The 12,297-nt window shown below is 46.5% G+C and overlaps 1 protein-coding gene across 5 annotated transcripts in view; it reads left to right on the top strand.

The window, feature by feature from the left end:
* Window positions 1–12,297, top strand: part of TBC1D8 (TBC1 domain family member 8) — a 119,440-nt gene that overhangs the window by 77,078 nt on the left and 30,065 nt on the right. For 3 of the 5 annotated variants that reach the window (XM_040454047.1, XM_040454052.1, XM_040454049.1), the window contains 3 exons: window positions 8,759–8,966; window positions 10,584–10,778; window positions 11,721–11,900. In XM_040454047.1, the coding sequence (XP_040309981.1) occupies window positions 8,759–8,966; window positions 10,584–10,778; window positions 11,721–11,900 (583 nt within the window). The remainder of the gene's footprint in view (window positions 1–8,758; window positions 8,967–10,583; window positions 10,779–11,720; window positions 11,901–12,297) is intronic. The other 2 variants (XM_040454048.1, XM_040454050.1) reach the window with 1 other exon arrangement.

Here is a 12,297-nt window from a genome sequence, read left to right as displayed (position 1 = left end):
GGGTACTGAGGGGGCATCTTTTGGGATGAGCACTGGCTGTTGTATGGAAACCAACTTGACAATAAATTTCGTATATTAAAAAAAATTAAAAAATGAAACCTTTAAAAAATTTTTTTAAACTGTTTATTTTTGAGAGAGACAGTATGAGTGGGGGAGGGGCAGAGAGGGGGCGGGGGGTGGGGCGGCGGACACAGGATCTGAGGCGGGCTTTGTGCTGACAGCAGAGAGTCCGATGTGGGGCTCAAACTCACGAACCGTGAGATCATGACCTGAGCTGAAGTCAGATGCTCAACCAACTGAGCCACCCAAGCGCTCCCCCAAAATCTTTTTTTTAATCCACTGTAACATTCCTGTTACTCTTTAGACACATTTACTATTTTCTCTGAACATCTGGGAGAACATGGGTCTAATTAGTAGTCTCTAAATGGTGGTGTGTTTGTAGTTTACATGTACTCAGCAAGAATTCAGAGCCCCTGCTATGTGCATATGTTATAAATTGGTCATGTATAGTCACAAAATAAGGCAAAAATCAAAAAGTGCAATCAAAAAAAGTTTTTGGTAAAACTCCAATGAATTTAATTTCACTTGGTTTTGTGTCCTCTCTGATAATCTGACACTTCCTTTGCAAGAGGGGATGCTGCTGCTTGTCACTCCCTTACAAAAAGGGAACCTTGGGTTGCTGCCCTTGGGTCTTCTGACTCCTAGCCCTGAGCTCCTCCCTGTGCCTCCTGCGGGTTTCACATTATATCTCTGGCTCTGTTTCTGGTCCAGAGAAGACAGTCCAGCACAGTGGTCACCCCGCTCTCCCATATTTCTTTTTATATTTTTTAATTAAAAAAAAATTTTTTTTAATGTTTATTTTTGAGAGAGAGTGAGAGAGACAGAGCATGAGCGTGGGAGGAGCAGAGAGAGGGAGACACAGAATCTGAAGCAGGCTCCAGGCACTGAACTGTCAGCACAGAGCCCGACGCGGGGCTTGAACGCATGAACCACGAGATCACGACCTGAGCCAAAGTCAGACTTAGCTTAACCAGCTGAACCACTCAGGTGCCCCTATATGGATTTTTTTTTTTAATGTTTATTTTTGAGAGAAAGAGAGAGCGTGAGCAGGGGAGGGACAGAGAGAGAGGGAGAGAGACACAGAATCCAAAGTAGGCTCCAGGCTCCGAGCTGTCAGCACAGAGCCTGATGTGGGGCCTGGACTCACCAACCGCGAGATCATGACCTGAGCAGAAGTCAGACACTCAACCGACTGAGCCACCCAGGCGTCCCTCCTATATTTCTTTAAGTATCTCTATAGTAGTTTGGTATCTGAGTCTTTTTAGTCCAACAAAGATCAGTTACTACAACTCAGTTGTAGGAGTTGTTAAAGGGCTCCTATAAATCACCCATTAGAACTTAACACCTCCCCTGTGGGTTTTGCACACAGATGTGTACGTGTGTGAATTGCAGCTGGGTTTTAGGAATAGGAGGCCAGCTAATAGCCTTGTGTGTTCTGGTCAGCTCCATGAGCATTGGGATCTCAGGTGACTGCTCACAAATTTCCTGATGTTCCTTCATGGCTCCACTTCTAGATGTAACATTTTGGCTTGGGGCAGAAATAGGGAAAGAAGAGGCAGATGGCAGGTTTGTAGCACTTCAGACCCTTTGGTATACTCATTCATTTTGGAAGAGAATTCATCAGTACAGACAGTTTTCATTCACATTCCAGAACTCAGGTGCATTATACACGGCTCTCCTTCCTCTACTTTCTGTCCTAGAAACAAGTAGAAAGGAGAAGAGAGAGAAAAGGACAAAAGGGGGCCCTGGCAGTGGCTGGTGGTGGAGCTGCTGGGGACCCATGGGTGCCTAGGGCTGGCCCCAGTGTAGACGGCAGGATTCTGGTCTGTGGTGTGTTTTGCTGGTCACTGCACTTTGAGTGACTTCTTCCAAAAGTGAAAGGCATGTCTTTGCATACCAGTTGCTTGCTGGGTCTGGTGTAGCTTTCTGTCATGGAGACATAGGCCTGTGGACATAAACAGGTAATGACTCAGTCAGCTTGACATCCTGCCAAGAGAGCCCAGGTTTTCAACATTTATTTATTTTTGGGACAGAGAGAGACAGAGCATGAACGGGGGAGGGGCAGAGAGAGAGGGAGACAGAATCGGAAACAGGCTCCAGGCTCCGAGCCATCAGCCCAGAGCCTGACGCGGGGCTCGAACTCCTGGACCGCGAGATCGTGACCTGGCTGAAGTCGGACGCTTAACCGACTGCGCCACCCAGGTGCCCCGAGCCCAGGTTTTCAAGTTGAGGAAAACAGTCTCTTGATGCTAAGGGCACAATCAGAAGTGCTGGAATGCTCCTCAGGCTCCCTTTTGTTGATGTATTTTCACTTCCCTTCCCAGATAAGGGCTTTAGAAAGGTGCCCTTGGGGTCACGAATGTGGTGAGCCATCTGATTATGGATTAGTCATGTTCACTGCTTGTGCTTACTCCCATGGGAATTGGGGACAGAGCAGAGTGGGGCTGGAACTCCAGTGGGAGCCAGGAGGGTGGGATGGTACATCATACAACAGAACCAGTCAGATAAGTTAGAGCCAGCAGAACTGGAGAGTCCCCTAGCCCAGCCCTCACACTGCACAGAGGAGGGCCTGGATCAGGGATTCTGGTGTATAGTAACAGAATCCAGGGAGGGGGGGTGACTGAGGCTGGGGAAGGGGCTTTCAGGGGTTGGGCAGAACAAATGCATTGATTGGTCCTGAAATTTACAACATAAAATAACCAGACTGAAGTTGTGAGTGATAGGTTGAGAACAGTATGGCCAGCTATTTTGGGGGTGGGATATTGGTGAGGTGATGGGTTTCAATAAATCAGAATTAGTATCTTCATTAAAATCTGTATTGACTGGCTGGAAAGTACTGGAAGGAAGCTCAGTTAATGCACTGTAGTAAATGGAGATTCATTCTAAGCTATTGTAAGATTTGTTGTAAGGTATTTCTGCGATTTCCAGAGGTGAACAGTGGCTGCCAGGGGGCTGATGTCTTCAGTAATAAGCCCTCATCCTCACGGGGTGCCTGGGTGGCTCAGTTGGTTAAGCTCTGGATTTCGGCTCAGGTCATGATCTCACGGTTCATGAGTTGCCCCTCATTGGACTCTGCAGTGTGGAATCTTCTTGGGATTCTCTCCCTCTTTCTGTCCCTCCCCAGTTCCCTCCTCCCCAAGTAAGTAATAATAATAATAATAATAATAATAATAATAATAACAATAACAAAAAACCTTAAAAATTAAAAAAAAAAAAAAAAAAGCCCTCATCCCCTGTTGCCTGGCTGATTCTCAGCTCCCCAGCCTGGCTTGTCAGACCTTTGGCCTTTCCTGCCTAGATTCACTCCCTTTTCTGCTCTTCTCCTGTGTCCCTATTCAGAATTCCCAGGCTCACTCTGTAATTTATTCAACTTTCAGCCCTTGTGATTCTAGTTCAGAGTTGACATCTCTTGGGGCTCATGCAGTCCCAAACAGCTTCCACCTCACCAGAGAAGGCTGCGTCTCCCGACCCTGCAGAGCCCTAGCTACCCTGAGCTTGTGCAGGTCATTTAGGTGGCTCTCTCTGGGGCGGGACAAAGGCAGGAGCCCTGAGTGTGAAAATGCCTTCTGGATGCCGGTGTCGTAGAGGCCCTGGTCTGTCGGGGCTCTGTTGGCTGGATTTTCAGAGAAACGGGGCACTGCAGGCACCAGCTGAGTCCACCTCCACACTGCTGGTTGTTGTCTGAGGGCCGATCATGCCGTCACTGTGCCCAGGGGAGCCAGCGTAAGATGTTGCAGGGCAATGTTGTCCTTCTGTTTCCGGAGTGCTCTTGGGGTAAGGCTGAGGAAAGGTGTTTTAAGTAAACACACATTAGAGAAACACAGTGTTTTATGTGCAGACTTGGGCTTTGAGGAGACGTAGTGTATCTGGCCTTTCTGCCTTGTTTCTACATTATTGGTTCTTGGTATATTCCAGAGTTTCAGAGGAGCTGGGCATGGGTCTGTGGGCAAGTATGTTAACTAAGAGCCTCCAGAAATCGTTGTATGTGTTTTTCTGGGGCTGACTGGCTGCAGAGGACTGAGATATTCCAGCAGGGCTGGGATGGTGCTTGAGGCCTCCTGTTGAGGACACAGATAGGAAGTCCTCACACCCTGAGCTAGCCCATCTGCCCCAGCCTGACACACAGACTGAGTTTGGGGAAGCATTTGACCTTGAGAAGCTCTGAGCTGCTGACACACAGTAGGTTTGTATATGTGCATGAGTGATAAATGAGGGAGGGAGAGTTTGTGTATAAGGCCTAATACAGGTTTTCCCTAAAGCATTCTAAAAGGTTGATGGGTAAGAGAGAGGGGAAACCTATTTTTGATACCTGTATCTAAACTAGGAGGGGAAAATCTAATTCTAGGTTTGCAGAGAAACAAAAGAACTACCTACCCCTTCATTTCTTGGGTCTGAGGTCTAAGAAATTAAGTCTAGATTTTTTTTAAAGTTTATTTATTTATTTTTAAGTGGGAGTGGAGGAGAAGCAGACAGGAGCAGAGAGAGAATCCCAAGTAGGCTCTGTGCTGTCAGTGCAGAGCCTGATGTGGGGCTCAAGCCTGTGAATCATGAGACCATGACCTGAGCCAAAATCAAGAATCAGATGCTTAACCGACTGAGCCATCCAGGCACCCAAGTCTGGATTTTTAAATTGTCTGCATATGGTCTAGAATTTTCTGCATGGTTGTCATGCAGAATTGCACATATTAATTTCAACTTTAACAGCAAGCTTGGTGTTGCTCCATATTCTGATGAACCCCTGTTGATTTCCAGGTGATTCCGGGCTCATACAATGACATGTGTTAAGACAGGATGATTTGTGGCACCTTCCCCCTCTCTTCTCCACTGTAGCTTTCTCTTGGAGCAGTTGCTTTGGCCGGCACATACCAGCACCGTGGACAAGAGCTGGTGAATACTGTCAGGGTTGCTGGGCTAGTTTCCATCTTTCTGGGGGCACTTCTGCTGTGGCTTTCAGGCCCGAGCTTAGCTAGTGCTTTCTGAATGGTAGGTTATGACCCATGTCTGTTGATCATCTCTATGGAGGAAAAGTGGGAACATTTAGTAAGTGCTAGAAAGTCTGAAAGGCAAATTGTGGCCAGCAGGCTTTGTTTTTGGTGCTCTTCAGAAAGACGAGCTGGCATTTTTAGCATCACAACTATCACCTGCTTGGAAACAGACCCAAGGGATGAGGCGGTCTTACTCTGAGCTTCATAAAGGGCTTGTGCTACTCATCTCTCAAGCTGCTGGTCTTCATCTCAGTTATGTCGGAAAGTTAAATACCACATATATACATGTAATGCATATTTAGAAGTAGAATTGGAAGAGAACTTTCTAAGGAAGGAAGATGACTTCAGAAGTCCCTCCTGCTGCTTTCTGTCTTGTAATGCTAGGTCACTGGTCTCTGGCTGCTGAATGTGTGAGAGATGGACCCTTGGAGTGACAGGGAACAGCCCAGAAACGAGAATGGAGATGGTGTGTAGTATGGAGAAGGGGGCTGAACTGAGCTGCTGGCTGACGCAGCGGGTGTACTGAATAGAAACATCAGATAACTGAGCACCTTAACTCTTAAATTGAAGAGCTGGATGCAAAGTAAATACAAAAAGTCTTTCCATCCCCTCTCTCTGTGCTTCTAGGGAAGAGTAGCCAACAGGTGAATTCAGTGGTGGCTGGAGCCACATCTGTAAGATAAGTACAGACAGGCTGCACTGGCTTCACTTTCACCACAGCCAGCCTGGCCAGCATGCTTTGGGGACAAGGATGTAAGTCTTCCAGCGTAAGTGTGTTGAATGTATGTGTCTCCTCCCTGCTTTCAGGGAACTGGGGTGATCTTGAGGGGCCTTGCCTTCCATCCTGTAGTACATGAATTTCTAGAGCATTCATGGTGCTTTCCCATGTTCTCCCGGCTCCTCTGTGGAGCAAGTGTAGGCTCCTTTGGAAACAGCCATCTGTGGAATATCAGCACTGCAGGGTAAGGAACTGTAGCTTTGGCCTGCAGTAACTGGACCCATCTTGATCTTGGAATTTATATAGTTTCTTTCTGTACCTAGAGAACTTTCTGGACATGTAAGTATCTTTTCTTTGTGAGGGTTTGATAATAAATTCCAAGCACTCGCCCATCTCTGGGGTGGGGGGGGAGGGGTGTCTCTGGGAAGACAGTTGTGTGATAGTGTGAAAACAAGGACTGGGTTGGGAACGAGAACAGGGGCAGAAAGGGCATCTGTGTGCAAGCATGGCCCTGGTGAGGGGGGCACGTGTCTAAAAGATCACTCAGGCTGCAGAGTTTCATACTTTTCTTTTATGCAATATTTAAAAAATTTCTTTTCCTAAAAGAAAATGGAATAATTTTTTAAAAAGCTAACAATACGTGGTCAGATAGAAAGTTTAAGCAGAATAAAATGAAAAGTGGAAATCCTACAGTGAAGAGTCAACTGCTATTAACATTTTAGGCAAAGTCTTTTTACACATCACTTTCTGCAAATTATATAGAATCTATGTAAATGGGGTCATACTGTAGATGCTGTTTATATTTTTAATTATTTTTTTTATTTTTATTTTTTGAAAGAGGGAGAGCACAAGCATGAGCAGGGGAGAGGCATAGAGAGAGGGAGAGAGAGGATACCCAGCAGGCTCCAAGCTGTCAGTGCAGAGCCCAGCACAGGGCTCGATCCCATGAACCATGAGATCATGACCTGAATGGAAACCAAGAGTCTGATGCCCAACCAACTGAGCCACCCAGGCACCCCTGTAGATACTGTTTCTAACCTGCTTTCTCAATATTGTGGACATCATTTTATGTTTGCAGGGGTCCCTTGAAGCAGAAAGGTTAGGTATTGTTTCCATTTTACAGATGTCAGGATGTGATATGGAGGAGTGTGTCTAAGGTCACACAGCTAATAAGCCAAGAGTTCATATTCCTTACTTTGAGCATAGTGCTAATTATATCAGACAAAGTTAAAGAACTCTTAATGTGGCAAGGAAAAAAATTTTTTTTGAGAGAGAAAACATGAGTGGGAGAGGGGCAGAGTGGAGGAGAGAGAGAATCCCAAGCCAGCTCCAAGCTGAGCACAGAACCCAATGTGGGGCTTGATCTCATGACTGTGAGATCATGACCTGAGTCAAAATCGAGTCAGATGCTTAACTGACTGAACCACCCAGGCGCCCCACAAATAAAATTTTTTATCTTTGTACAGTGGAATTTCCCTTCTACTAGAATTTTGGGGTATGACATACATTCATCAGTATTTTTAAACGTTGTGATTTGGCTGCCTTCTTGCTTTACTGGATGTTACAGCCAAGAATTGGGGTTTGGTGGGTGTTCCCTGGGGTAGGATCTCTCCCCTAGCTCACCACCATTCTCTGCTGTCTGTACTGATGTGACACTGATGTGCTTCTCTCTGGCAATACTTTACTTAGATTTTTTTTATTTAGAAGGATTTTTTTTTTTAATTTAAGAGAGAGAGAGTGTGCATGAGAGGGGGAAGGGCACAGGGAGAGGGAGAGAGCATTCCAAGCAGGTTCCACACTGTCACTGTGAGCCCAATGCAGGGCTTGATCCCATGAACTGTAAGATCATGACTTGAGTTGAAACCAAGAGTTGGACACTTAACTGACTGAGTCACCCAGGTGCCCCTGGATTTGTTTTTTAAAGGTAATAATAGTTAATGATTATTCAGCACTTACTATATGCCCCTACAGATCTAAATTTTTTTAAAGCTTTTTTGAGCTATAATTCATACATTTAATTCATACACATAATTCATACAATTCACCCTGTTAAAGTGTCCATTCAGTGGTTTTTTAGTCTATTCACAGAGCTGTGCAACCATCACCACAATTGATTTAGAACATTTTCTTCACCCCAAGAAGAAACCCTGTACTCATGAGTAGTCACTCCCCACTTCTCCCTTTATCCCCAGCCCTAAGCAATCACTAATCTATTTTCTGTGGTTATGAGTTTTGCCCATTCTGGAAATTCCATATAAATGCAATCAGGCAGTGTGTAGTCTTTTGTATCTGTAAGGTTTTCAGGGTTCACCCGTGTTGTAGCATGTGTCTGTACTTTGTTGCTCGGCAGTGTGGCCGAGTAATATTCCATGGTGTGGCCCTGTCATGTTGTGTTTATCCATTTGTCAGTTGGTGGACATTTGGGTTGTTGCCAGTTCTTGGCTATTATGAATAATGCTGCTGTGAACACGCGTGTACAGGGTTTTCAGCAGATGTACATTTTCAGTTCTCTTGGGTGTATACCTAGGCGGGGAATTGCAGGGTCTTATGGTAACTCCATGTTGAGCCTTTTGAGAAACAGCCAGACTGTTGCCCAAAGTGGCTGCACATTCCCACCAGCAGTGTGCGAAGGTGTCAGTTTCTCCACATCCTTGTCAACCCTTGTTGTTATCTGACTTTTGGATACTGGATTCTTCATTGTTTTATGGTAATTCACAATGTTACTCAAACCAGGAAGGAAGGTCTGTGAGTTTGTCATAATACTTTTGCTCAGGGGCAGCCCCTTCTGCCTTGAGTACACGTTCCAAAGATTGGCTGTGAAGTGGGGTGCACGCTAATGACCCACGCAGGACCTGGAGGGGCTCAGCACCTTTTGGCATCCACTTCAATATCCGGCTATGCCAGTGAGTGGTTTCACAGGGTTTTTCTTTGTACTCCAGTGTGTTCAGTCACCATTCCTGCCTCTTCTTCTTCTTCTCTGTCCCTCCTTCGCCAGGGACCTTGAAGCCAGAGCACAGAATGAGTTCTTCCGGGCTTTCTTCAGGCTGCCGAGGCAAGAGAAGCTGCACGCAGTCGTGGACTGTTCTCTGTGGACGCCGTTCAGTCGCTGTCACACCGTCGGGCGGATGTTCACATCTGACCGTTACATCTGCTTCGCCAGCAAGGAGGACGGCTGCTGTAATGTCATCCTCCCGCTCAGAGAGGTAGCCGCCCTGGCAGGAGCTTCCCAAGCCCACCTTTCATCCTGGAGCCCGTGGTCACTGTGAGACCTGGCACAGGCAGGGGTGCTCAGCCAGCAGGGTTTGGCCAGCTAAACACGGGCCTCTGGAGGGAAGCACGGCCTGAATTTGACCAGTACTGATTTGGTTGTTGTTTTTTCTGTCGTTGCTACAGCACCTGAAATTGGCACAGAAGTGATTGGTGAGAATAAAACACTCTCACCTCAGGGTTTTTGATAAAGTTCTCATTAGAAAGTACATGCCTAGCAATTAAAGCTTTTCCAACAGCCCTTAGGAATGAATCCACCCCTTTCACTCACAAAAATGGGGAAAGCAAAAAAACAACTGACAAAAAAGCATCACCTTTTGAAAATGTCAGATTGCTTGGCTTTTATACCCTCCTGGGACTTGAGTTAAACATTTAAAAAATGTTTCCTTTAACATGGATCAGGTCCCTTCCTCCTAGAAAATTGTGCAGTTGTGTTCCCGGAAATGCAAGGCAACCTGCGGCCACTTCTGGATCTGATAAGCCCAGTCCTTCGGTTTCAAGGCATGTCTGTTGGGACAGTAACAGCAACTCTTGTTTCACACCAGGACCTCCAAATTCTAAGCACTGCTCTTTGGAAAAACTCAAATTTTTTTCATTTGTGTGATCTCCCTCCATGTCATTTTCTAGCTGTTTTCATTTTGCAAATATTCTTACCTTGGAGTGGAGCAAGAAATCCAAGGGTTGTCTTACGTACATACTTGTTTTATTGTTGTAACATATATATGACATTGCATTTAGCACTTCACCCATTTTTTAAAGAAAAATTTTTAATGTTTATTTTTGAGAGAGAGAGAGAGAGAGACAAGAGAGACTATGAGCAGGGGAGGGACAGAGAGAGAGGGAGATACAGAATCCGAAGCAGGCTCCAGGCTCTGAGCTGTCAGCACAGAGCCCAACATGGGGCTCAAACCCATGAACCACGAGATCGTGACCTGAGCCGAAGTCGGACGCTTAACCAACTGAGCCACCCAGGTGCCCCTCACTTCACCCATGTTTAAGTGTTACGGTGCAGTGGCATTAAATACATCACATTATTGTGTACCCGTTAACAGAACTTCTTCATTTTCCCAAACTGAAACTCTGTCTCCATTATGCACTAACTCCCCATCCTCCCTCCCACAGCCCCAGGCAACCACCACTCTACTTTCTTTTTCTGAATGTGATAGCTCTAGTTCCCTCTTGTAAGTGGAATCATACAACACTTGCCTGTTTGTGTCTGGCTTATTTCACTTAGCATAATGTCCTCAAGGTTCATTCCGTGTTGTAGCAGGTGTCAGAATTTCTCTCCTATTTAAGGCTGAGTAATATTCCCTTGTGTGGATAGAGCACATTTTGTTTCTGCGTTCACCTGCTGATGGATACTTGGGTTATTTTGACCTTTTGGCTCTTGTGAATATGCTTGCTGCCTTACCACTTTTTAACCTTTGTATCAGTTCCTTATTGAAGTCACTTGGTTTTACTTTCTAGCACATGATATTTTCTAAATATGTAACTGAAATGCGTGCCCTCCTTTTTCTCTTGCTGCACCTTTGTGTACAATTTTTTTGCAATAGGTGGTGAGCATTGAGAAGATGGAGGACACAAGTCTGCTACCTAATCCCGTCATTGTCAGCATCAGGAGCAAGATGGCCTTCCAGTTCATTGAGCTAAAGGACAGAGATAGCTTGGTGGGGAGCCTGCTCGTGAGGCTGCAGCGGGTGCACGCCAACCACCCCGTGCATTATGACACCTCCCAAGATGAAGACATGGTATGATCCTTAGAAACAGTGGGATCCTATAAAATGAGGGTCTCTTTCCTCACCACCTCCAGGGCAGTGATCTCTAAAGGGTGTGCACGTGACACTAATCTACTTGAGTATGAGAGAAGTGTGTAAGAGATGACTGGACCTGTGTACCAGACACTGTATCGCTTCTGATACTCGAGGGATCCTGAGTGGGTGCTACACAGGTCCGAGGGTGCCCCATGCAGATGAGCGGTTGGAGGGGCTAACGGGGCCCCCTGTTCACAGGTTACAGGGGTTCATAGGGCACCCCTCAGCAGAGGTGAGTGGATCTGATGGGCACCCCTCCGTATGTTAGGTTGGTGGGAGACACCCATATGGCAAAGGGATTGACAGGGCACCACTCACAGGTTGGAGGGTTTGATTGGGGAATTGACCCGCAGGTTAGTGAACAAACCCCTCACAGGTTGGAAGGGTCAGTGCCCCCCACCTGACTTTGGATGTTATTTGGGGGCGGATGTAACTTGTTAAAAGAGAAGTTACATTGTCCTTAAGGTTGGACAGCTGTAAAACAGACCGGGATCTGCTGGGGCCTTGTCTCCTGTTGTTACATGCCTGTCCCTCTCTTGCTTGACTGCTTCTTACCCACGCAGTGAGAGGGAGGAAAGGAGATAGTCTCTCCGTACCGTAGAGTTGTTTTTTGAAGATTGACATCCTCAGTTCTGGAAGCATACAAGAAATGGTGCTTGGCTGGCTCCCTGTTGGACCCATGCTGGGTGTGTGTGAAGAGCCTTACTGGGAAAGCACAATGAGGATCAAATCTGTTGGGTCTAATGTTAGTCTGTTTCCCTTGAGTCATTAATAGGCATGTTTAAGTATGTTATCTTCATGCCTCCAAAGGCAAAACAAAGACTCTTCCATAGGTAAAGCGGTGACTTTCTTTTGGCTCCCCTCCTTTTTTCTTTCCAGCAGACTTCACCTGTGTTTCATTCAACAAGCATGTGCGGTGACCACAAGTTTGGAGATCTTGAAATGGTGTCCTCTCAAAATAGTGAGGAAAGTGAAAAAGAGAAGAGCCCGCGCCTGCACCCCGAGGCCCTGATATCTGTCTTCCAGAAGTCAGGCAGCCAGAGCCCCGACTTGCGAATGGTGGGTGGCGTGGCTCTGCCTTCTTGAGCCCCAACCCCGCAGGCCTCGGGAGAGCAGGTGTGGTGCGGGTGGCTGTGCAGCCCCAGCGGCTAGCGCCCCTCCCTCTTCCTCTTTGGCAGTAGTGGGAGGGGGTCAGCTGATTCCAGTTGCCTGGGCACATCTGGATACATGGAGGATGTGGTCAAATGACCAAGGGCAATGACTTTCCTACCTGCCCTATTAAGTGGCTCTTTGACGAAACTCTTGGCCATGTGACCTGTAGAGCCATCAGTGCTGTCCTCTGTGGGTTCTTGCAGATACAGAACAAGTGTTTCTCTTCTTACCCAGTGGTGTCTGTGTGGGTTCCTTTTACAACGTTTCTTGTTTCTCTCCTGGAACAAAAGGTCTCCTATACTGT

The sequence above is a fragment of the Herpailurus yagouaroundi genome, unplaced genomic scaffold (assembly GCF_014898765.1).
Source record: "Herpailurus yagouaroundi ecotype Mexico unplaced genomic scaffold, PumYag 210, whole genome shotgun sequence".
In the NCBI taxonomy this organism is placed as follows: Eukaryota; Metazoa; Chordata; class Mammalia; order Carnivora; family Felidae; genus Herpailurus; species Herpailurus yagouaroundi.
Note: the sequence above shows the minus strand (reverse complement) of the source record. Positions and strands in the feature narration are given on the sequence as shown.